This window comes from Pituophis catenifer, unplaced genomic scaffold, assembly GCF_029215685.1.
Source record: "Pituophis catenifer annectens isolate HBS135680 unplaced genomic scaffold, rPitCat1.0.hap2 SCAF_3, whole genome shotgun sequence".
Lineage (NCBI taxonomy): Eukaryota > Metazoa > Chordata > Lepidosauria > Squamata > Colubridae > Pituophis > Pituophis catenifer.
The window spans coordinates 27761067-27787303 of record NW_027256883.1 but is presented as its reverse complement, the minus strand read 5'-3'; the positions used below and the strand labels follow the sequence as shown (position 1 = coordinate 27787303).

The 26237-nt window shown below is 45.6% G+C and overlaps 1 protein-coding gene across 1 annotated transcript; it reads right to left on the bottom strand.

Moving 5' to 3' along the window:
- Window positions 1-664: 664 nt before the first annotated feature.
- Window positions 665-25845, bottom strand: GDF6 (growth differentiation factor 6). The gene is made up of 2 exons (XM_070942109.1): window positions 25509-25845; window positions 665-1659 (listed from the first exon to the last, which is right to left on the bottom strand). Exons 1-2 carry the CDS (start codon window positions 25843-25845, stop codon window positions 665-667), a joined length of 1332 nt encoding a protein of 443 aa, XP_070798210.1.
- Between the last annotated feature and the right edge of the window lie 392 nt (window positions 25846-26237).

Here is a 26237-nt window from a genome sequence, read left to right as displayed (position 1 = left end):
AAAGTGGGGCAGGGAATTATCCCAGAACATGTTGTGTTTCCGGATCCAAAAATCAAAGGCTTAATTTCTGCAAAACGAGTCGCACTACTCGCTTGGGTAGTTCCAGTCGAGGAGAGACATCGATCGAGCAAGCCTTCAAGAGCAACTTTGGCCACGTGTTTTCGGAGCAAAATCTCCCATCCTAGGGGAGGCGACTTGGCCTGGACGCGGAGACATGGAGGCTGTTCCCAAAACGGCGTCAGGTATTGTACTTTCTCTCTCTCTCTCCCGGCTCTTTAGGACAGGGGACTCCAACCTTGTCGACTTTAAGCCTGGTGGACTTCAACTCCCAGAATTCCCCAGCCAGCAAAGCTGGCTGGGGAATTCTGGGAGTTGAAGTCCACCAGGCTTAAAGTCGACAAGGTTGGAGACCCCTGCTTTAGAAGCAGGAACTCGAACACCCGAAGCAGACATTGCGCAGGCGCAGTCCGGACCGCCCAATCCTTTCCCCAGTGCGGGGCGAGGGGCTCGCACGTGGCGCGAGTTCCGTCCGTCTTTCCCTCGCGCGTCTTTCCGACACACTCTCGCGCTCCGCCGTGTAAGCTCCCCGAGGCTTTCCTCGTCCGTCCTTCCGCTCCGAGGGCAGGGGGGGGGGGGGCGGGCAGCCGGGGACGGAGGCGCGCCGCTACCTGCACCCGCAGGACTCGACCACCATGTCCTCGTACTGTTTGTACACCACGTTGTTCCCGGCGTCGGTGTAGAGGATGCTGATGGGCGTCAGCTTCGCCGGCACGCAACAGCTGGGCGGCGTGGCGCCCGGGTCCATGGAGTTCATGAGGGTCTGGATGATGGCGTGGTTGGTGGGCTCCAGGTGCGAGCGCAGCGGGAAGTCGCACACGCCCTCGCAGTGGTACGCCTCGTACTCGAGCGGGGCGATGATCCAGTCGTCCCAGCCCAGATCCTTGAAGTTCACGTGCAGCGCCTTTTTGGTGCACCGGAGCCGCGCCTTCTTGCCGTGCCGCTTGCCGTGCCGGTTGTTATAAGCGGCGCGCTTCATGCGGCGGGCCTGCAAGCGGAGCTGGACGGGAGCCGGCGCTTCCCAAGGTAGCGCGGCCGCGTGTGGCGGCGGCGGAGGAGGAGGAGGAGGAAGAGGAGACCGGCCTCCCGGTTCCTGCCTCAACTCGGCGAAGAGGTTCTTCCGCCTCGACTTGCTGAAGACCACCAGCAGCGCCTTCTCCTGCTGGGCGCGGGCGCCTCGGCCCAGGCCTAAGGGGCGCAGGTCCAGCAGCTGCGGGTGGGGCTGAGAGCGAGTCCCCCCGACGGCCCGCAGCTCCAGGCAAAGTTGCTGCCGCTTCTTCCAGGGCCCGCGGAGGGGCGGTAAAGCTTGCCCCACATCAAACACCTCCCAGTCGCCGCCGCTGCTGCTTCTGCCGCTGTTGCCGCCACCGGGCCGGACGGGCGCCGCCTCCTGCAAGTCCAGAGTCCGGGAGTCCAGGCGGCGGCCCGAAAGGCAGGGCGAGACCTGCAGGCGGGCCAAGCCTGTCTGAGCCTTGGAGAAAGGATCGCCGGGGGCTTTCCGAAAGAGACGGAGCTCGGCCCCCACCAGCTCCTCTTTGTCTGAGAGGGTCGATACATCAAACAAATATTTTTGTCTCCTTAAAACGCTGGGCGAAAGATCGTCTGCAAGATAAAAAAAAAAAAAGACATAATTGCAGTCAGTTAGATACCTCTTAAGGGAGAATTTCAACGGCCGACGTGAGGGGGGGGAGGCTTGTCCAGGTGTGGAGGACACTTTCTGGTCCCCTTGTGCAAGAGGGGACAGGGAAGGGACTCCAGAAACTGAAGGCTCTTCTCCAACAAAATAATAATAATAATAATAATAATAATAATAATAATAATAATAATAATAATAATAATAATAATAATAATAATAATAATATAATGGAGCGCTTGGAGCAATACCCAAAGGGCTACCTCGCTATTTAGAAATTCTAAATTTACCGGACTTGAACAACTTGACACTACAAAAAACCACTTTACTCAGAACAGCTTACATCCTCCAAGGATACCTTAACAGTTCCTAGGTCCTTGGTTAGGACTCGAGCTGCTGAGTTATTAACCAGCCTCAAAGGCTGTGAATCTCACCAAAGATTAAATAATAATAATAATAATAATAATAATAATAATAATAATAATAGCTTGAGGACTTGAGAATCGAACTGCAGAGACTGGCATAAACCAGTGCAGGTGGTTCCAGTGGTACTCGGCACACTGGGTGCTGTGCCTAAAGACCTAGGCAAGCACTTAAAAACAATTGGTGCTGACAAGATCACCATTGGTCAGCTTCAGAAGGCCACCTTACTGGGATCTGCTCGCATAATCCGCCGATACATCACGCAGTCCTAAACGCTTGGGAAGTGTTCAACTAGTGATTTGGGATACGAAATCCAGCATGGTCATTTTGTTTGCTGTGTATACTGTCATATATAATTATAATAAGTAATAAGTAGTAGTAGTAGTAGTAGTAGTAGTAGTAGTAGTAGTAGTAGTAGTAATATAATAATAATAATAATAATAATAATAATAATAATAATAATAATAATTTTATTGTCATTGTATGTGTATACACAGTATACCCATACAAAGAAATTCACAACACTCAAAAGACCAGGTTCAACACACACAACAATCCTCAGACACACTCCCACCCACCACAATTCCCCACCCCTAAACCACCCAAACATCCACACAACAGACCAAGTAATACTGTCCAACAGCTCACTGATGGTGGCCCTTTAGTTCATTGTTGAGTGCAATTATAGCTCTGGGATAAAAACTATTCAGAAAACGTGTGGTCCGAGTTTTAATTGTTCTGTGTCTTCTGCCAGAAGGCAAGAGTCCAAAAAGATTGTAAGCAGGATGGAAAGAGTCTCTGAAAATGTTATGCAACTTTCCCAAACAGCAAGATTTGAAGATGTCATCCAGAGCTGGTAGCTCGAGTCTGATGATATTCTGGGCAGTTTTAATGATTCTCTGTAGAGCCTTTTTGTCTGCTACAGAGCTGCTCCAATACCATGCAAGAATGCCGTATGTCAGGACACTCTCAATAGTGCTGTGATAGTAAGACAGAAGTAGATGTTGAGATAGATTCATCTTCCTGAACATTCTCAGGAAGTACTATCTCTTCTGTGTCTTCTTCACAAGCATGTTAACATTCATAGTCCATGAGAGGTCCTTCGAGATATAAATGCTCAGAAATTTAAAACTACCAACCCTCTCCACCTCCTCACCATTTATGTACAATTTATGTACATAATTTATGTTACTGAAACAGGGAGCCTATCAAAAGCCCGGGAACTTCCTAGAATACAGTAGCAAGCAATCCACAGGTTTCCAAATGGAGGGCTTTATATCTAATGCCTTTTTAGTGCAAAGTACAGAATGCATTTATGCTGTACTCCTTTGGCTCTGTAAAAGTTAAGTTTATCTGGCATTACTGCTTTTGCCTAGAATGTTGGGGACTCAATCTGTTTACGTTTGGCGTTCAAATTGGATTACTGTATATTTTCACAGTTACCAGGCAGATAGGATATTAAGGGATGAATCCATTTCTTCATTGTAGTGTGTTTTCAAAGATGAAGCACACCCCTTTCCCAAATTGGAATAATGGAGAGTTAAAAGAAACACATAATGACAGCATCTTTTGGGCAATGTATGTTCACTTTTCATTGCTTAAAAATCTGAGTTCCTATTTGTGGCTTACAGGAAGGTACTGTAATCACATTGGAATATTTCTTTTATTGTTTTAAAACATCTGTGTGTAAAATGCAGGCTATGAAAAGCAAATCAGGTCACCTCTATTTTTCTACTTGCCAATACAAAGCTTTATAAGTTGGCAAATACAGAATTTCTCCCTTTCTTCAAGTTTTTCCTCAAGAGCTACCAGTAGTAAAACTTGTATGTCTTTTGGGAGTAATATCACCAACAAATATTGCAACCAAGAGTCTCCAGCTGAGATGCAGCTGCAATAGTCCTGATCATTTATTGATTACAAGGGTCACCAGTAATATTTGTAGTCAATATATATATTTAAACTAAAAGCTCTGAATCAGACGACTTGGAAAAATGGGAATAGAGTATCAAAAGGATGCTTATGATGGGAACCGGGATATCTTCAGGTAAGCTAGCAAGAGAAAGGTTGCTTTCACACACTGTGTTAATCCGTCATTTATTTTACTCGGTTCTGACTTTGCAAATGTGAACCCAAACACATTTGTTGTGTTTGGCTTCATCAGCAGATTGTGACTTTAATGCCATGTACAAATTCAACCACGTTGCCAGTAGCAAATATGTTGGTCACCTAATAGTACTTCCTGTTTAAAAACATGGTGGGAATAATAATTCTCCTCTTTTAAGGATAGAAAAGTGTTCTGCGGCTTGTTTCTTTGGCTTGTGGATTTTATCCATCCCTGCAATTTGATGCTTTGTTTTGAATTCCACAATCGGCACCTTTGAAATAGGCCTTGAAGCCTCTCCTAAGATTGTGTGCTTTACGTGCTTGATGCTATGTCTTTTATTAAGAAATAGACTCTGCCTGTAAGTATTTGCAGACTAGAGTTTTGGCTGCCATACTGATCCCTCAGTACATAATTAAAGGGGCCAATGGCAGTTTCAGTGGCACTGAGGACTGTTGCATTGTGCTGAACAAAGGGCCACTTTACCAACACTGAGGCAAAGCTAAGGGAAAGGTATTACCTTTAAGTTGTTGGAGTGATTAAATCTGTCATGTCTATTAGGCAAGGAGATACCTAATGGTTGGATGGCAATGTCGTCCTTTTAATCCTTGAGAGTTAGTGGTTGATGGGGTGTTTTAAATGTCTTAGAAAGTCTTGCATGTTTAACAGACAAGTTAATAAAAGCCCAGGTTATGTATGCATAAATGGCAGTGCAGCATTTGCGATCCTATAAGTATCTTATCAAATTACATGGGACTTACTTCCAACTGGTGCAAAGTGCTTTGCAGACTTTCTTTGAACTCCACTGTGAATTCTAGCGGGAATTATCCCCATGGAAACTTGAGGGCCTGTTCCATATCTTTTAGTAGGATAAAGGTAGATATTGATTGCCAGTTCTTTTCTAACACATTTTGATTGCAACTCTGTACTTGTTTCCCTGCAAATGTACTTTGGAATAAATAAACTGAGATGTGTAGTATTCTTAGGTTGATCCTTTATGATTCCTCCAAGATAGTTTCAGAAGAACCCTGAAAAGTAACTGGGCCCAAACGTCAATATAATGTTCATATTATGATCTCAGTCCTAGATTTTTTTAAAAAACTGTGGCTTTCTCCCTTATTATATAAAGGACAGTCCGTTATTTCAGAAAGCTGTCAGGTTTTTTTTAAATTCACTTTTCCCTTTTATTTTGGTCATTTAATCACTTGATGCACAGTATTTTACATTTATGTGAAAAATACAGAAATTGAACTGTCTTTTAAAAAATAAATTTACACATGCTGTTTAATTTTAGATACCTTTTTATACATTTTTGAACAGTTTTTCTTGGTTTTGCTCTTGAATTGTCTTTATAAAGGAAAGTAATTTTTTTTATCCTTATGAACCTGTTTCAGACTTGTCCCCTTTTCTGGTTTGTTCTTTATTTTTTCCAAGAAAATATAGTCACTACACTTATGTAGCATAGTGCTGAAATGAGTAGGGATTGCTCAGTCCAGATTGCTGGATACCTATTTCACTGTGTAAATATGAAATTATTGCTAAATCATATTTGAAATCAATAACTGCACTTAAACTGTATTAAAAATATAAATAAAGAACATTTTGAAAGAAGTTTAGAATGCAGTTATGCTTTTAAATATTGTCAAAAAACATCATTGATCTCAGTGAAGCTGATTTCTGAGTAAACATGTATCCAAGATTCTTAATGGGTTCTATTAAGTGCTCAATACTGGCCATTGTGGTAACAAAGAAATTAGTGTATAAAATATTGATGTCTTTTCAGGTCTGAGCACCACATTTCTTATATGAAATTATGGTTCAAACTAGTCTGCTTAATGCTGGGCAGGGAATCTCCTTTGCATTTTTTTGTATCTTCAGCGATGAAAGACAGTTCGCTTTAGAAATTCTTTCCAAGGACAAGACTGTTTTTTAAAAAATGCTCAGAGATGGCCAAGAGAATCATGTTCCTTTACATAGTCTTCTTTACAGCTGTCTGCAGTTTCTCTAGCTTCTCACACTTCAATTCATTTCCAAAGAATGGCATGAGTAAGCTCTCCCAAGGGGCTTTTTTCTGACTTAGAACCATGGAAGTTTCAGAATTACAAAGATATGCACAAGAAGTAACACCAGTAATAGCACCTCTTGTCACCCCTAATATTATGTTTTTAAAAATACTACCAAAGAAGAATTTTATTTTGGATACTGAGCAATGTCATATTTGCAAAGTAAGTTTTAGTCTGTGTAAACTAGGGGAAGACAAGACAGAATCCTGCAGTGTTTCTTATCCTTTTTAAAGTATTCCATACTCCGTAAAAAGCTCCAGATAATGTCATTATCAGGTTTTAACTGAACAAAATTAAGGTGTTTGTTAGGTTAGTATTTCCCCAATCTTTGCAACTTTCCGATGGGTGGGCCAACTCACAGCCAGCCAGCAGAGTGGTTACTGAGAATTCTGGGAGTAGAAGTTCACACACCTGGAGATTGCCAAAGGCGAGTAACTCTTCTGGGTTAAGAGAGAGTTATTGGCCCAAAGCCATCCAATAAAAACCCCTTTATTCCTGTTCTAAACCTCACTTTGCTAGCTCATTCTTTTTCCAAACTGAGGCTTTCCAGATGTGTTGGATTGCAACTCCCATTATCCCTGGCATTTAATATAGATTAATATAGACTCCCAACCCTTGCTGCTGTTGAATCTAAACCAGTGCTTGGAACCAATGTGTGGTTCTTGTTTTCATAATTCTGCCCTCTGAAGAAAGAACCCCATCACTGTTGGGTATGTGCCTTCTGTTCAGTTGCTAAAATATGTATTCCCAGCAGTATCAGCCTGCTGGGAAAAAATGGGTAGTAGCCTTATCTGTTAGCTGGCTTGAAGCAGATAACCTCTAATCCTGAAAGGGCAGGTTTGGTTTTGAAGTAGACATTAGATGTCAGATACAGGTAGTCCTCAAATTATAATCACAAGTAGACCAGAACTTCCATCACTAATCAATGTGGTCATTAAGCAAGTTGCACCAAATTTTGATCACATAACTGTTGGGATGTTGGGATGATTATAATTACAGAATTGGTCATAACTCATGTTTTTTTCAGCACCATTTGTAACTTTGAACAGTCATTAAACAAATAGTTGCAAATCAAGGATTACCTGTACCACCAGCTACAGCAAGTGAAAAAGTGCAAGCTATATACAAAGATCTGGAAGTGGATTTGCACATGCTAAGAATTATCAGCACACTTCATTAATAATACATATTCCTCATCCTTCTAACAGAAATAGAAAATTAGAATAACATTCTCAAAAATGACACCTTGCTGATGGATTCTGACTAAAACACCCATCATTCCAAATGACATGGCTGGAAGACGAACTCCTTCACCCATTACTACTTCAGCCCCGAGAACAAACTGAGTCAGACTAAATGTATGTATGTACAGTAAGTATGTACGTACTTACGTACGTACGTATCTATGTATTTCTCAATTTCTACACTGCCGTTTTCACCTAAGAGACTCTGAGGGATTTACAAACAATATATTAGGGAGGGACAGGTAGTAATAGTTGTTATACAAATTGGAAAGTCTTATGTGGCCTGGTTTTGAAGAATTCATAGACTGCTCACTGCATGTATCTAATTATCAATGTAAAAATGCAAAATATGTACAATTATGTAAGTATAAGGTATACTGGCTCCCTCATATTTAGAGCAGTCTGGTTTTGGTGCCTGTGAATGATGGACATCATACATTACACACCTCTGATGGTTTGACAAAGATGGATTAATTCTATCTGTAACACCTGTAACAGCTCAGTGCCTAACTGTGCTGTCCTCATTAGCATGTGTAACAATACTTCACGGCTGACATTGGAGAATAGCTCATCAGTATCCTGATAGTATATATTAATCTCCCTCCAATGTTGCCACTCTTCCCCTTAGATGAAGTTATCTGTTGGCATGAAAACATGCACAAATCAGGATCTTACAACAAGGAATGGCAGGACAATGCATCTGTCCTGATGCCATTTTACAGTTCTTCCATTCCCCTATATGAACAGCAGAAGCAATGGTGTTTTTTTCTCTGCTGTTCTGTTTTTAAGCCTCTCAGATTTCAGAACTTCATATCCTCTATATGCATTCCTTATGTCCCATCATCCCCAGACAGAGGTAGTGATAGAGTGATGGGAGTTACAGCCTAAGATGCTTGGAAAGCAACAGCTGTTTATAAATGTGGTTCAAAATCACAGATGATTATGCAGTAACACATAATTGTCAGGTTGCCCACACAATTCACCTTAGAGCAGGGGTTTTCAACCTTGGCAACTTTTAAGACTTGTGGACTTCAACTCCCAGAATTCCCAGCTGAGGAATTCTGGGAGTTGAAGTCCACAAGTCTTAAAGTTGCCAAGGTTGGAGACCCCTGCCTTCGAGCAAATCTACTGGAAGGCCCATTGTAGAAATGGGTCAATCAATAATACCCAAATGGTGGGGAGAACCCTAGAAAAGGGAGGTATTAGCCAAATCCCCAATTAGATCCAGGCCAAATGCTGAGTTGTGGAAGCCTGACAGCCAGAGGTTAGAGAACATGACCACATTTCCTCACATGGAAAAGGTATATTTGTGGCAACTCCCAGGAGCAGGTCATCTGACCTCACTTCCCAGAAAGGAGTGGTGTTTTGCGGATTTTGCACAGCTTGTAACTGCAGTGAGACTCTGCCAGCTCGAGCAGGAAAAACTAGTTAAATTGAGAATGTGGAGAAATGGCACAAAACTGCTTTAATTGTTGGCTCAGAGCAAAATAAAGCTGGAGTCATGTGAAGGGTTGCCAGGACAATTTGATGCCAATGTAAACTAAAAATGAAGCAAGGGCCTAACTCTTGAATTGCCTTTGGTTGGCCTCTTCTATCCTCATTAATTCATTCTTTTGGCTGACCCAAACAGGGCTTAAGGAAATTCAATATTTTTACAGCAGATTATAAAGGCCGAGACCATTGGCATCTGTAGTGAACCAAGGTTAGGTCAAGATGCAGGGTCCTACCATTTTCTGTCACTTTGCCCCACCCTGTGGCTGCCCAGGGCTGAGACTATTTCCGTTGTATCAGTGGTTAAGTAGGCAGATAGATTAAAACAACATAACATTCACTAAAAAGAAACACTGAATTTTTTAGTCTGTATCAAATTCCAGTAATGTTTCAGATAACCTGTTTTGCATCCAGCTGGACTAATTTGAGTTTTGTTCTCTCATGTGCTAAGATTCATAGCTAAATCCATAAATGAAACAAGATGTTTAAAGATATAGAGCAAAAGCTTTGGTAATAATTTCACTTTTTGCTGGGTTTTTTTTTGACATAGTTTGATGATAAGATGGATAAAGAGAAAGGGGAACACCAGTCTCTTAAAACTTTGGAAATGTGGTTCCTACCATATGGCCACATGACATGAGTAAAATAGCTCTATATCTTAAGACAGGGACTTTTGCTAGGCTTACTTCAAAAACTTACTGCTCCTAGGTAGCTCCCTTGTACATCTGAAGCTGTAATCTCATCACATTATCTCAGAATAAACCCCACCCAAAATAATAAGAGTTTTTTTAAAAAAAATAAATAAAGAAGTTAAGGAACAACACTAAAAGGAATGCCAATATATATCACCAGAGAAAAATGCTATGATTGGTCTGGATTATTGCTATTCTCAGAAGATGGATTTAGATTTTCTTAGATTTTGTATTTATAGAGGGACCAATGGCTCAGGCCCCAGACTTCGCCCTAGAAAGGATAATCTAAATTTGGGTTCTATATTTGAAATGATCCAATGAATTTAAAATTTTCATTCAGGGCAAGAAAAGCAATGAGTTAAAACAGGCTCACTGGAGCAATTTCAGTCTTGTGAAAATCCCTTCAAACTCCCTTTTTTATTAAATTATTGTATTCAGTGGATAAATCTCATGTAGCCTTTTATTTATTTTCATTTATTCTCTGCCCTTCTGCTCAAACAAGCACTTAACCAGTGGTAGGTTGCTCCCAGTTCATTCCAGTTCTATAGAACCGGTAGTAAAACCATCGGGAGGCTCCACCCTCCCACCACATGGATCTGTGCGCGCTCCTGCTGCGAACCAGTAGTAAAGGTAAGTAGAACCCATTCCTGCACTTAACTCAATGCAAACTATTACAAATGTAAAAAGCATGCTAAAAACATGGATACTTAAAAGCCTGGGGAAATTTGTGTGTGATTCTGTAAATACCCAGAAAGCCAAAAAGCATGAGATATCAACGCTTGAACCCAATGCAGGAGAAGGGCCCCTCCCCCTCATGCCTAATAATTGAGCCTCCAATGGAGGAATTGGGAGAAATCTTCAAACAGGTCTCTCCTGTTGCATTGTCAGGATAGTCCATAACAAAACTGCTTGTCCCTCAGTCAGACCTCTAACCACCCCAACACCAACACTTTGTTTTCTGATGAGTAAAAAAAATAAGAGACATCATATGATCTTGGTTAGCAACCATACCAGAGGTGGTATTCAGCAGGTTCTGACCAGTTCTGGAGAACCGGTAGCGGAAATTTTGAGTAGTTCGGAGAACCAATAAATACCACCTTTGACTGGCCCCGCCCCCATCTATCCTCTGCCTCCCAAGTCCCAGCTGATTGGGAGGAAATGGAGATTTTGCAGTAACCTTCCCCTGGAGTGAGACAGGAATGGAGATTTTACAGTATCCTTCCCCTGCCATGCCCACCAAGCCACACCCACCAAGCCATGCCACACCCACCAAGCCACGCCCACAGAACCGGTAGTAGTAAAAAAATTTGAATCCCACCACTGAACCAAACAAACATCTTGCATAAATTGCAATTTTTGAAAATGTATGTACAGCCTATAGAATTTGTGGAAACAGTAAAGACAACAGAGAAACAAAATGGGGTAGCGTGCAAAAATAATAAGATGAGGAAGGCATGGTGGACATTCTGTTTCTGGTTTTCTTAAGGTCAGAAACCTAAAAGGGGCCTGGTTGAGACTGCAAATCCCAGAATTCTCAGCCAGAAAATCCCAGTGTTGGTCATTCTGGTACATGTAGTCCCAACACATCTGGAGGGCATCAACTTGAAAGCAGGCTGATCTGGCCTCTGCTTTCGCTCAGGCCAATTACCGTGATTATTCATACATGGATCTAAAACTCAGCCCTTGGCTATAATATCACTGTGGCTCCTCCTTTAAAAGTGGTGTGTGTGTGTGTGTGTGTGTGTGTGTGTGTGTGTGTGTAACAGAGATCTCTACTCCTTTATTTCTAAATCCACTAAGGCAGAATTACATTCCATTTACTTCAGTTGACCCTGCTTGCAAGAAAGTAGCTTAAGGGCGGCTGGAAATACATATGATTTATTTGGTGGAATCCTAGTTAACATGTTGAAATGACATCATACCATAATTCTCGCCTTGGCGAGACTCTCCCTCCGCACCCTGCCTTGCTCCCCACTGCACTCCCACCCTCCTTAGTTCAACTTCTTTGGATACCCTGGATTTTTCTGAAGTTGTGAAACACTTCATTCTGGTAAATTTAGAATGGCCTGCTGCCCACAGGGGAATTGAAGGATGCTGGTTTCTTTTCACCCTTTATAGGTTTAGTCTGAAGTAATTCCTCCTGAATTCAGTGCAGCTCTTCCACCCTGTCAGTTTTGTAATCTGATCCTACTCAAGATTGAATCAGCAGTCAGTCCCTGAACTCAGCATTGCAATTGATTGATTGATTGCTGATGGAATATGTGCCATCAAGTTGAGGTTGACCATGTAGATAGGTTTTCCCTGGGGTGATTTGTCTCCAACCTGGCTCTTCAAATCTTCTAACAGTGCACCAATTTTTGCTGTAATCAAGCCTAGCTGCCTTGTTTTTGGTTCTCCTTTTCTTCTGTTTCCTTCTACCTCTCCCAGCATTACAGATCTGTCCAGAGATCTTCACAAAATAATATAGTTGAAGCTTCAAGTAAGAACTCTGATTAGTTCTGTGATGTCTTTCTCTTTTTCTTTCTTCTTTCTTTCTTTCTTTCTTTTTTCTTTCTTTCTTTTTTCTTTCTTTCTTTCTTTCTTTCTTTCTTTCTTTCTTTCTTTCTTTCTTTCTTTCTTTCTTTCTTTCTTTCTTTCTTTCTTTCTTTCTTTCTTGCCATTCATAGTATTCCCAGGAATCTTCTTTAATACTAAGGTTCAAAAGCATCAATACTTTCTATCCTGTTTTTTCAAAGCCTAACTAAGGTTTCATACTGTCACAAAGAAAGCCAACATTGCTTCCTTCTGAGTAGGAATATATTCCTAAGTATACTCCTTAATTCTAAGAGTGAAGATGCACGGTTTCTACACTGAAGCAGTTTTATGACAGCATTTCATTTTGCTGCATACCCACCATACCCACCATCTTCCAGCCAGTAATAATTGAGATACAAATCTGTAAACTAAGCAGAGTTTCAATTTAAGACAATTCAGTGATGGCAATGAAACTTAATTTCAAGGAAGTATGTTTGGGACAATTTGTATTTATATTTGTGGCCCATCCTTGGAGAATTTGGGGAGAAATGTTTTAAACAAGCCCTAGACATTTAATTTTTCATGAGATACATTTCCAACCTAATGTCTCCCTTCTTTTTTTCCCCTCCTCTCTCTCTCCAAAAACTCTTCAGGCAGATACCATAAGCAATGACCTGCTAACAACTTTCCCCCCTACACATTGTGAGAACAGAGAAAGTCAATCATGCTTTGTTGGATGAAACTTAATTCTACATAAACTCAATGAAGAGTGAACTCCTGCCTTCATTTTTCAATAGATCATAGAATAGAGCCTTTAATACCAGTTGAGATAGCAGCATCAATTACAACTGAAGTTGCTCCATGGATATATTAACTGTGGGCAAATATCTTCATTCCTTGAACATCTTGAACATCTCAAGGGTGATGCTGGAATGTTTTTCAATTCCCTACTGGAATCCCTTTTGTCTCCTTCCATAATTGTTTCTGCTTTCCAATCAAGGCAAGTTTATGGTTAATGGAAGGATGAGGATAAAAATCATATTTCTATAACAGTACTTCCTGAAGAAATTAATCCTCAGCAAAACTTCTCCAAACTGTCTTTTCTCTGAGATGTTCCAGTCCGCCCCTGTATTTGCAACTACTAAAAAGGAAGAAAGAAGAAAAGGTTGTAGTCTTCTATACACTGAGAATAAGCCTTATTGAACTTCATCTATTTTTTTCAGTGTAGAAAAATACGTGGATTCCACTGCTAGTTTCTGGTCTGTTTTTTTTTCTTTACCGAGAACGTACCTGCAGGCGGTATTTTTACTCCACTACTAGAATTAAACCATTTAAAATATATTAGCTGCATTTCTCTTTGAGTTAATTTGCAAGGGTTTCCTTGTACCCTGAGGGGCCTCACCACAACTGGCTGAGAGCCTAGTTGGCAAGCCATCTCATTCCCGACGCTTGCTTGCTTTTCTCAACGAAAGCAAGACTTGGCATCACTTTACCCTCAAATCACGGGATGGCCAAGTTCGAGCGTTAAAGGTTCCTGCCTCGCTCGCTCCTTCCCTCCGCCGACTTCGTTCTAATCAAAGGCACTCGGGCCCCACTTCCTCTGGAGATGGCAGCACTACGTGCCAGATGCCCAAACCTCGAAGTTTTCTTTCTCTTCGACGGCCTTTCCCTTTCACGACGCCCCCAGGAGTGGAGAATGCCTTGCGCTTGGAGTTCTTGGCTCCCCTTTCCTCCAAGCTCAAAAAACGGCGAAAAGAACTGGGCCGCCTCTGGAGAAGGGCCGTTTCAAGCGTCGCTTCCCATAAGCGCCCCAAAAGTCCCGTCGGGGGTCTTCTTAGTGACTAGCAGAAAGAAACACCGCGGCCTTCTACAGGAACAGCCGCGACAGGAAAAAGTTTTCGGAGGGTTCGGAGGGTTTTCAGAATAACAAAGTTGGAAGGGACCTTAGAGGTCTTCTAGTCCAACCCTCTGCTTAAGCAGGAAACCCTACACCACTTCAGACAAATGGTTATCCAGCCTCTTCTTAGAAACTTCCAGTGTTGGAGCATTTACAACTTCTGGAGGCAAGTTGTTCCACTGATTAATTGTTCTAACTTCCCACCCACCCACCCAACTGCTGCGCCCGAGAGCGCCCGGCTTTCCACCTTGGATGATACTGGCCTCCCCAAGGAAAAGTGGACTATTAATATTGCTATTGGATTTCTTTCTTTTAAAGCAGTGCTATATTTATCTGGCAAATAAAAGACACGTCAAGGAAAGCGCTTTATTTCCTCCCTGTTCCGAAGCGGCTGTAAATCTGCCTCCGGTCACAGATAGATTTCCCGCTAGCGGAAATCTCCCCGGTCCCCAAAAACCATGTGATTTAAAATGCCACCTTGAAAGTTGCCATTAGGAGGCTGGTACAAGGCAAAGGGGAAGATGGCCTGGAAAGCAGGTATTCCGAGGGATGGCGGAGAGACATCAAACGGCCCTTTCTGGGATGGCGCAGAAGCAGACAGGCCTCGGGGGTGAGAGAGCGACCGAGCGAAGGAAAGCAGGGCATTTATTTTTCACGAGACACACAGAATATCTTCTAACGGAACCACGAAGTGTATTTTATCATCTCTGGTAAAGCTGCAGAATATTTGAAACGAATGAAGAGAGTTCAATGGAAGAAAAGCTTAGAAATACCTTCCCCAGTCCAACCATACATAAATGATGACAGATGAGATGGATGAGATGGATGGATGGATGGATGGGATAGAGAGAGGGAGGGAGGGAGGGAGAGAGAGAGAGAGAGAGGGAGGGAGGGAGGGAGGGAGGGAGGGAGGGAGAGGGAGAGAATCCCTGTGAATAGGAGGCTACGTCCCTCTCAAATGTCTCCTTTCCTCTTTCTAACAATCTCTCGAGATAACAATGGTCAGCACTGTTTTTCTCTTAGCCTCCCCAGATCCTACCTTGTCCAGTTGTTCAGAGAAGAAAGAAAGACCTCCACTATTTTGGGGCTTTTCCTAGATTCGGAGGGAAGGCTGCCTGTTGCTATCACCAATGCAATTTCTCCGGCTTGATGGAAAGGAATCTTCTCCACCTTCCTTCCCTTTCCCCCAATTCACGCCCTTCCTGCCAGTAAGTCTTGGCGGAGCTTCAATGGAAGAAAAGCTTAGGAGGTATATTGAATATTTGGAGGAGGAGGATCGCCGAACTAGGCAGCTGTAAACTTGGGGAAATCGGATTTTTCAGAGCCAAGACCCTATTCCCCGAGTGTAGAAGACCAGCATATCAACTATACAGTTATGTCAACGTTAGTCTCACAGGCTTAGGGTTACTGCCGTGGGTTGATAAGTCATATGAGACAATATGTAGAAAAAGAAAACATTCCACTCGTGGTGTACGAAGGTGATTCAGGAATCCTTTCTAGTACCGGAGGTCGCCTGATAGAAAGTCTTCTCTTTTTTCCCACAGCTCTAGTCCCCTGAAGACGCCAAACTCTAGGCTTCTGGCCAGCTTCTGGACTGACCTCTCTCCGGACAGAAATCTCAAAACAAGGGGACACACCAGCACCAGGAGCTGATTGGTCCCAGTCTCCTCTGGTGGGCCTTTGGAGCAGGACGGCTGGGGAACTTCCCCCACGAAGAGAAAAAGCAGGAAGGTGGACAAAGATAACAGGCTGCCGGGGCCCTTCTCCAGGGAAGCAAAGTCCGCCTCTGTAATCGCTCTCTCTGGTTCTTCCTTCTCCCAGACCATTGTCACTTGCCAAAGCAGGAAACAAATAAACAAAAATGAGGGGTGGATCACGCAAGACTTAACCTAAAGGATCTCCATTAATTTAAAAAAAAAAAGGAGGCTTGATAAATTCATTCATCTTTCCATAGCTGAAGTGCCAACAGAAAAACATGCAGCGTTTCTTCATTGCAGTCTGTTTTATTCCTTCCTTCCTTCCTTCCTTCCTTCCTTCCTTCCTTCCTCTTCTTCATCTTGTGCCCGCAATAGAGGAACTGAAGGTTTAAGGATGAATTAAATATATCTAAAACACTCTCCCCAAGTTTCCACATCGTTAAATTGTATCTTCCTTTAATAGGGGTGTGTGTTTCAGGAACTGAAGCTGGTGGGGGAATGAAAGGCGTCGCTTCTTTGATTAAGAGAATCTTTATTGATACCTTCCCGCTAATCACAACATACTGTCTCCTAAAAGATACGAGAAACGCCCAAGCAAGACCATTAGAGGCATCAAATAGTAAATCCTGGCTGGTTGGGTCGTTTGAGAAGGAAAAACTTCAAAGACCAGCCTGAGCCAAAGCCTCTCAAATCCCCGGGGGCTCAACCACTGCGATGCAACCAAAGGAGGACAGGCGGTGTCCAACGAATTCAGTTTCCCTAACACAGTGTTTCTCAACCTTGGTAGCTTAAAGATGGGTGGACTTCAATTCCCAGAATCCCCCAGCCAGCGCTGCTGGCTGGGGGATTCTGGGAGTTGAAGTCCACCCATCTTCAAGCTTCCAAGGTTGAGAAACACTGCAAACAGGAGAGAAGCCAAATTGGAGCAGCTCCACATTGATCTCAACACCTTTGGAAAAGGAAAAGAAAAGCTGGCGGAGCGTAAGAAAAGGGAGGAAGGCGGAGGAATTATAAATCTGAATTCGGCATCAGTCAAGACGAGGAAGCAATTGCCTAAGCAGTTCACACAAGCAGTTTGCAAAGCAGGTATTTTAGAAAGAAACCCCATCGACTTCGGGCGCGCTTCCTATGGGAAAGAAGAGCAAGACTGCGTCGGGAAACGGCAGCCCACAAAACGGTAATCCAAGAGTTTAACACAGCCTTGAAACTCAAGGCGGCTTCAGGCGGAGGCAACGTGCTTTAGGGATCGAGCGGGGCCGCGGCGTTGAGAAGATGGATGGTTGTTCTTGGCCTGTCGCCCTCCAGCCTCAGAGAGGCCTTCTTCGTCCTTTCAAAGAAAGGCCCGGTACCCCAGGAAAACAGCCTCGGGTGCAATTTTGCCTGAAAGGGAAGTTTGCGGGATGGAGTGTGACTCTAAAGCCGAGCGTTTGGTGGGAGCAGGTGCTTCGCCGTTCACCAACACCGCTTCCCCGCTCCCCAAATTTTTCTGGCGCCATTGCTTTCTTTTTCAACTAAGATTTTATTTTATTTTATTTTATTTTATATATTGTATTGTATTGTATTGTATTGTATTGTATTGTATTGTATTGTATTATATTATATTATATTATATTATATTATATTATATTATATTATATTATATTATATTATATTATATTATATTATATTTATATTAATATTATAGTTTTAACAGACCTGATTGTCGTAGCCTATTTGGTAAAATAAAACAAAAAAACCCACAATCCGTTCCTTCGTTGTTTAAACTCGTTTCTGTTTCCAAATACAGTATAACAAAAGGATCTTTTCTTGTATGTGCGATCGGCGGTTCCCGGAGACGAGCGGTGCCGGTCGACGCCGCTAAAGATCTCTCTTCCTACGGCATAGCTACTACCCCTGGCCCCGCATTTAAGAGAAAGAGAGGCGGGAGGGAATCCCAGAAGAGAAGAGCGCCTAGTTGGGAGCGATGAGGTGGGGTTGCTCTGCCCGGAGGGAATTCCCTCCCCCCTCACACACACACACACACACACACACCATTCTCCAGGGTGGTTGAAAACGGCGCAGTTGCTTTTTTTTAGGTATACCTGGCGCCAGGGTGATATATGGCTTCACAACGTTGGGCTCACAATTTAAGAATGGAATTGAAACAACCTGGCTTGCCAAAGTCTAAAAAGGAAAACCAACTTCTCTCTCTCTCTCTCTCTCCCTTTGTCCTTCTCTCCCTTCAGTTTGGAGGCTGTTGGTTGGATCTGATGGGAGTTGTACTAACACCTGCTTGAATAACATTGGGTAAAGGGCTATGGCGAAAGGATTATTATGACGAAAGTATTTTTCTCAGCTACGAAGCTCCTTCAGAATAGTTGGGGGTACAATCGCTGGTCGAAGAGGTAATCGAATAGCGGAGAAGGTCTCCAACCTGCCCTAACCGCCTTTTTTCCCTCTTAACAGAACTGGGGTCATTGCGAAGGAAATCCCCGCCTGCAAAGAATCCACCTTCAAGCCCGCGAAACGGCCTCTTCTCAAAGCCCTGCATCTCTACGGCCCAAGAGCTTAGAAGGAAGCGCCCGTGGAAGGCAAGAGAGAGGATCGGACTACGAAGGGGCTTTGGGTACAACGCGCTGGCTTCCTTGGAGACCTTCGCAGCCTTCTGAACGGACTTCGTGGGTCAACGAGGCCTCCCCAACTCTCGAGGGCGAAGGCCAGGCCAGGAAATCGACACGCGACAATAGTGCACGTTGCCCCAAGAGCTGGGCTTTGGGGGGGAGCAGGTGTTTCAGTCCTCCCCGCAGAGGACCCCAACAAACGAGCCAACCACATTTTAGCCGATCGCTGTGCAAGCCTAAATTTATGGGGTGACTTTTCTGACATTAGTAGGTTCCGAGGCCACAATATTGATCGGAATGAAACACGTTTTCCAGGACTGATTCTGGGCATAGGCGGGCGCATCACATCCCGCCAGTGTTTTTCAAAGGAGGCAACTTTTAAGATTTTTCATTTAAATGCTGACTGGGGAATTCTGGCAGTTAAAGTCCACACATCTTAAAAGTTGCCACGTTTGAAAAACACCGCCTTAGACGCCTGAGCTCAACATTTCGAGAAGGCGCAGGAGAAACAAAAAAAGAAAAGGAAAAAAAAAAAGGAAGTGAAAAAGAAAGAAAGAGGAAGAGATTGGTTGGCGCAAATCGGTCCACTCACCGCTCCCAAAACCCCACTCCTGGAGACACCACCCGGGAACGAGCCCAGGCACCCCCAACCCTAATTCCAGGCAAGTCTGAGCATGCTGATCAGATAGCAAATTCTTTTTGCCCTCCTCCCTGCCCAAAAATGTAGGCGGAGAGTCACACGCACTTACTCCCAAGGACAATTGCCCGCAGCGCGACCCCGAGACGGATACGAGGCCTCCCGAGTTCAACCGCTTTTATATCAAAGTACAAACAGGATTTCGTTTCTCAGGAATAAGTTCTACCGACCTGAAGGAGGCTTACGCTCAAATAAGCAAGCTTAAATTCGGCTCAACAATGCCCACGTTACAGACCGGTCAGCTGCTTGAGAAGGTTCCTAATCTTGGGTCCAGAAGCGATCCATGGGGTAATGGGGGGCGGGGAGAGAAGGAGGACTCTTCTATTATTTTCTCCTCTCCCCGATTTTCTACTTCCTTGCTCTATTTCGGGTGTCGACTCTTCTGCCCCACTCCGGCCCTCTGATCTCCGCTGCGTTTTCCCCAAAAGACCCCCTCCAACAGATCTCAAGGTCACTCAAGAACTGCGCGCAACTATCACTGGAGAGAAGGCGCTGGCCACCGGCCAGTCCGAGGATCCGCTTAGAAACCCGCCGAGTTTCAGAATTTCAAAGCGGGAGTCGCCTGGCCTCTCCCCCGCCAGCCACGACCAAGAACAGCTGCAGGAAAACGCCTCCCAGTCCGGATCCCTTTAGTTCAGGATGGATCTAGATCAGTGTTTCTCAACCTTGGAAGCTTGAAGATGGGGGGGGGGGGTTTCTGGGAGTTGAAGTCCCCCCATCTTCAAGCTTCCACGGTTGAGAAACACTGATCTAGACAGACTTCTCTCAACCCTGGGAATAATGGGATTGACATCCAATCCAGCCAATGGATAGACTGTTGGAAAAGGCTGGTTTATTCCATCCTAGCAAATGCGCCAACCTGCTTTTCTCATAGAGAACCCCAAACCAGCCCCGGATTTCTTCAGACATCAGCAACCCTGGACTCTAGAAACTCTGTGCTCACTTCCACGGAGGAGGGTGTGGGGAAGCCAAGCACTTTACTTTCAAATAACCCCGACTCGCGGAGGAAAAGAAGGCAGGGCTGTAGGTTTCTTGCGCCAGGAAGATATCCAGGAGAATAGGGGCATCCCATAAGATTTTAGGAGGGCAGAGCAAAAAGAGGCCTCTCCTTCTGAGACTAGACTTACCCAACTGCCCGGAGGTAAACTGGAAGCTTACCGTTTACAGCCCCGTACCCCAATTTCTGAAGTTTAGCATCTGTGTTCAAATCTTTCCCCGATTCCACACAGATCCCCCCCCATACACACACACATACACCTGCTATCTTTAAAGGCACCGCTGAACCCTTCCGCCTTAGACTATTTTGACTAACGGGTGAGGCGGGTTGAAGACCTTGGCAGCTAAGGCAGTTTCAGCCAAGGAGGCAGCCTGCCATCCGGCGCCTACTAAGAAGCAGATTTTATTTATTTATTAGTTCGATTTATATGCCGCCCTTCTCCGGAGACTCAGGGCGGCTTACAATGCTTTTAAGCAATAGCCTTCATACTTTTGTATATACCTGCTTAGTAGGGCTTTCGCCCCCCCCCCCCCAAGCGGTGTTCTTATTTTATACAAAGTCAGTTTATTGCCCCCACAATCTGGGTCCTCATTTTACCTACCTCGGAAGGATGGAAGGCTGAGTCAACCTTGAGCCTGATGAGAATTGAACTTGCAGTAATTGCAGGCAGCTGGCAACTAAGTGCTACTTTAAAGCACTTAGTCCACTGCGCCACCAGGCTCCTAGTCCAAAGGGATCTCCAAAGATCCCTTTGGACTGAGCGGGATTAGAGAATCTGGAGAGTGCGGTCCTTCAAGCCGATTTTAGTAGTAAGAACTCGATGAGAATCCCTCCCCCCCACCATGGCTTCAAGCAAGCCAAGACTAAGGCAGGGTGTCGATGAGGGAACTACAGTGATGAAGGGGGATTCGATCTTCGGGGCACCCCAAAGCTACGCCCTTAGCTTCGTTTCTTTGCAAGCGACCAAGCCTCCGGCGCCAAGTAGGGGCAATCCAAGATTCCTGGGATTTTCTCCAAAGGCCTTTGAGGAGATCTAGACTAGCACAGTTTTTCCCCTGACCCTAAGCCCCCTAATTTGAAGTGAATTTTCAACCGTCAGCCGGGTGGGGGGGGTAGAGAGACGAAATATGACCCAACGCGGCTCCCAATCGCCTCCTGTCCTGCAGAGCCTTTATCGGGATGGGTCTGCCCACACTGGAGGGCAACTGAGGAAGTAACCGGCCCACCGACCTGCGGCGCTGCACTTCTGCCCAGTCCTTGGGAGTCCCCCAGCGGAGACGAAAAGCAGGGAGGCAACGGACTGACAAGCCAGGGAGCTTCTGCTGTTTTTGCTGAACATAAAGGACATAAAGAGAAGTGTTGAAAAAATAAAGGCTTATTTGGGTGGAGCTGGCAAATCTGGCTGGTTTTCTTTGCCGAGGTCTTTGTCTAGTGTGGTGCGCAGCCTTCCCACTTTAGCCGGAACCCCCGGGATTGCTTAGTGGTCTCCTATCCAACTGCTAACTAAACCTGCCCCCGTTTAGCTTCCCAGCGCAGACAGTGCCAGCCAGGTGCTGCCACCTGCTGAGGCAATCAATAAGCGCTATGCTTTTCATCGCGGCGGCGTCATTTAACCAATATTGTTAATCACAAAGCCGCTTTTACACTCGAAAACTTTGGGGAAGCGAGGAAAGGCGCTTTTTTTGGGGAAAAAAAAATAAGACCGACCATTCTGGTTGCTGTTTGTGTTGCTGTCTCTCCCGCGAGAAACTACCCAAAAGCAGGACCGGACATCGGATCTCGAGTTTGCCTTTTTCTTCGTCTCTTGAAGTGGCACTTCGGCCATTCCCCGCACTGGTTTTCCCGCAGCTTCAAGGGAGGCATGTTGGAGAATTTGCAGGAAGCCCGGAAGAGCGGACAGGCTGCAAGAAGGGGACTTTTAAGGACTTTAATTTAAAAGAAAAAAGAAATAGCACGAGCTAAGCGGTCTCAGCAATTAACAGGCGAACGGAAGAACTAAGACGGCTGGAGGGAGCTGGACTTTAAAAACGGACAAGAGGAGGAAGCGTTGGGGGGAGGGGCGTCCGAGGGCGTCTTCCCCTTCGGAGGGACACTGGAGTCTTGGTCGGACTGATCCGGAGCTGTCGGCAGCTCCCGCTTCATTAGGAGAGACCAGACACTATTTGATCTGTTATGACAGCAGCGCTCAATTAGATCGCGTTGCTGAACCACTCCAATCAGGGACTTAATGCTCAGAAGTTCCAGCGCCAGGTCACAGCCTTGACACATCAAATCAAAATCAGGGGGCGGGAGGAGGCCTTTCTCTCCGTCCAACCAGGAGGCTTGGGCGCGACGCCTTCCCTCCCTCCCTTCCTCCCTCCCTTTCCCTACTCACCCCCCCCCCCAAAGTTTCCTAGTCCTGAAGATCCCAGGGTACCATCTTGTTTTGCTCACAAGAAGGGGCACTGGGAACGGCGCGATTTGGGCAAACAAGAATGAAAACAAGCGTACAAAAATGAAAGACGTTTGCATGTCTTAGAGGGAGAGGCAAAGAAACGGTGGTATTCTTGTTTTGTTTTTCCTGAGAAGCTTAACCCTTTGAAATGAAATTATCAGCCATTAAAAGCAAGAGAGCTCCCGGGCTAGGCCCCTTGCAAATCTAGAGAAGCTGGCACCTTTCTTTCTCGGTTCATTCCAGCTGAGGGAAGCTATGAGCGCAGCATCTCGGCTTTAAAGGCCTTCCTATGAAGTCCTGCAAAAATATGCCCATGCTAAATCCATACTTAAAATGCCACTGATGGGCACCACCGCCAAATTCCAGGTTTGACAGAAAAAATGCTGGCACCCCCAGGAGGGGGCTTAACTCTTCCCCAGAAGGAGGACAAAATCAACTCCATTTCCCCCACCCCCCACCCCGAACAAAGTTTTCTTACGGATCTTCAAGGAAATGAAATTCAAATCCCCTCGCCCAAATCCTTTTGCGGTACATCGAGGCCTCCGGTGGACAAACTAATTTCATTGATTCTTCCTCAAAAATTTCCCGGATTAAATTTTGGAGTTGCATGGTAAGCATTATGGACATTGCGAGGTTGTGTAAAATTAATGCTATGGGGAAGTAGTAGCAACGATTACTGGTTGACCCCATAAATGACACGAAGAAGCAAGCGGCAAATAAGAGTATCCATGCCTCGTCTCAAAGGAAGAGGGGTTCGTCTCGTCTCCCCGCTCCATGGTTTAGGAGTTGTTTCAAAGCCACCTCCGCCTCCCCCCATTATAAGATACCACCTTCTTTTTTAAGGCGGAGACCCAATGATTCACAGAAACCTAAAAGAATTGATATTTTGGAACTAGAGCGCTGGGTTTCCTTTTATTTATTCTGAACCTCAGCCTCCGGGACAGCTCATGGATGTCGCTTAGGTCTGGAGGACATAAATCAGAACCGGGAGATGGGTGAGACTAGAAAAGGTGTGTGTGTGTGTGTGGTGGGGGGAAGGATTCCGGAAATCGCAACTCCGTGGGAGAGCCGTTTAATTAACCGATAATTGATAGTTGGCGCAGCTAAGCGACGCGGAGTGGAGCCCCAAAGATTGCCAGAGGTTTGTGAGCAGAAATCTCTATTTTCCCTACAAAGGAGAAGTCAAACGGTGAAGCACGAAAAAGTAAGGGGAAGACGCAAGTCAAGCGCTCTACACTCGACCCCAAGATTTGGTTTGGTCTGCGAAGACTTCCCGCCTTCACCTCGGAAACTGCGCCTGATCTCCGTAATTCAGGGAAGGGAAGGGAGAGGAGAGGAGAGGAGAGGAGAGGAGAGGAGAGGAGAGGAAGGAAGGAAGGAAAGAGAGAAAGAAAGAAAGAAAGAAAGAGAAAGAAAGAAAGAAAGAAAGAAAGAAAGAAAGAAAGAAAGAAAGAAAGAAAGAAAGAAAGAAAGAAAGAAAGAAAGAAAGAAAGAAAGAAAGAAAGAAAATTTCCTCATCCATCTTCTCCATCCCGAAAAAATTCCGGGACGCGCAAAACGAAGCGCTTTTCAACTCCTTCTTCCTGCTTGGGCGTAACCTTCGAAGTCGGAAGGGCCGAAGTCGAATTCAGCCCCCGGGGTGCAAAGAGAGGCTTGTCTCTTACCGAAGCGAATAAGGAAGAAAGGGATGGGCGTCAGGATTGGGGCTAGAGAGCGAAGAAAGCAGGTCGGGACCCGGGGACCCTTCCGCGGCTAACCCGAAGAAGCACCTTCTCCGACTCCCGCTCTAGACCAAGCACGCCAGTCGAAAGAGTTGCATTACTACTACCACCACCATTACTACTCCTGCTGTTACTAAGTGAATGTGCCCCCAGGCTTAATGACAAAAAGGAAACAGGGCAGGAAAGTGCGCACTCGAGCCAGATTAAGTTTCCACGTGTAAAAAAACACACCCCAGCGCTGGGTTTTTTTTTGCCCCCCATCCTGAACAATTCACCCAAGAAGGCGCTGCTCTTTTTAGGACCGAGCGCCAGAGTCCATCACCTGTGTGCTTATTCCCAAACGAATCTGCTATTTACTCAGGGAGCCCCCCCACCACCTCCCCGCCATTTCTGGCGCACAGTTGCTTCCAAAGCAATCCTAAAGCTTACTCCCAAACCGGGAGACCCCCGCTAATAGGAATCCTTACACACAAACGCGCCCCGAACAGAGGCTAACATTCCAGCGTGCCTTACCGTCCCTGTCCTAATATTCCTTTTTTACTTACTCTTTTCATGTATTCACATTATGTTTATACTTTTACCCTTTATCTTATAGATGCTTGACAAATAAATAAATAATAAATAATAAATAATATAAATAAATAAATAAATAAATAAATAAATAAATAAATTCACGTTACGCCAGGACTCCCATCGCTCTCAGCCAGCTTAGCCACTGTGGGCTAAGAAGACGTATGGGGTGCTGTTGTACCCCTCTACCCCATCCCAAAGCGGTCAGAGAGCAGCCGTGAGTTGATGTTACCCGACGGCCAAGCCCGGATAAGGAAAAGAACCTGCCGGGTGGCGGTGCGTAAAAGCCTGCGACCTGCCTGTTCTTTGCAAGCGATGCCTGGAAGCGCACTGGAGCGCGCCCAACTAACCGGGGTCTCCAACTTTGGCAAGTTTAAGCCTGGGGGACTTCAACTCCCAGAATTCTGGGAGTTGAAGTCCCCCAGGCTTAAACTTGCCAAGGTTGGAGACCCCCTCTAAACCTCCCCAGTAGCTCTTTTCACAGCTTCTAATTAAGTTGCCAAGGTTGGAGATCCCTGGTATAAGTAGATCGGCGGGAAGGGTGATGGTGGTGGGGGAGAGATCGTGGATCAACCGCTGGCCGACCGGCCCGGGATGGGCAGGGGTTGGGGGTGGGAGGTGGTGGTGGGGGGTGTCCAGGCGAGAAGACTCCCGGCCCGCGGTGCTGAGCCTCTTACCTCGCCCCCTGTCCACAAAGCTGGTGATGGTGTTGGCCGCTTTGGAGGACTGGAAGAAGCTGGCGTTGATGCCCAGTTTCTCGGCGATGGAATAGGTCCGGTAGAGGGAGAGCATGTACTCGTGGGGCTCCACTCGCGCCTGGCTTGCAGCGGCTCCCTTTTTAGCCGAGTCTCCACGGCTTTCCCGGCAGCTCAGTTTGCCCTTGCCGGACTCCCGGAGAGACGGCGCGGCGGCGGCGGCGGCGGCGGGGATGGTGGCCTGCTGGCAACAGGGAAGGTCCCCCCAGAAGAAACCCGCGAGGAACACGGCGGAGAGCAGAGCCCGGGCCGCATTCATAGCGAGCGAGCGGCTGCCTCAGAGCAAAGCGCCCGCTCGCCCGCCCAGCCTCCTCGCTCGGCGCCCACGGCCAGCACCAGCGCGTAGAGCTCAACCCAGCCCCGGCGAAGCTCCCTCCGGCCGTCTGAGGCGCAGCGTCCCCAGCGCCAGAAACCAGAGCCCGGAATGGGACACGCCCCCCGCTCCTCGCCGCGCCCCTTCCTTGGTTGCGGTCACGCCTCCTGCCCAGGAGGGGGAATAATGTAGTTTTTTAACAGTATTTAACAGTAAGAGAGTTGGGAGGGACCTTGGACGTCATTTAGTCCAGGGGTCTGCAACCTTAAATACTCAAAGAGCCATTTGGACCCTTTTCTCCACAGAAAAGAAAACACCGGGAGCCACAAAACCTGGGT

Coding starts and splice junctions, on each gene's coding strand:
- GDF6 (XM_070942109.1), bottom strand. CDS start 25,845: ATGAATGCGGCCCGGGCTCTGCTCTCCGCCGTGTTCCTCGCGGGTTTC. Junction 1,660..25,508: donor CTTTGTGGACAGGGGGCGAG/GTAAGAGGCTCA, acceptor TTTATCTTGCAG/ACGATCTTTCGCCCAGCGTT.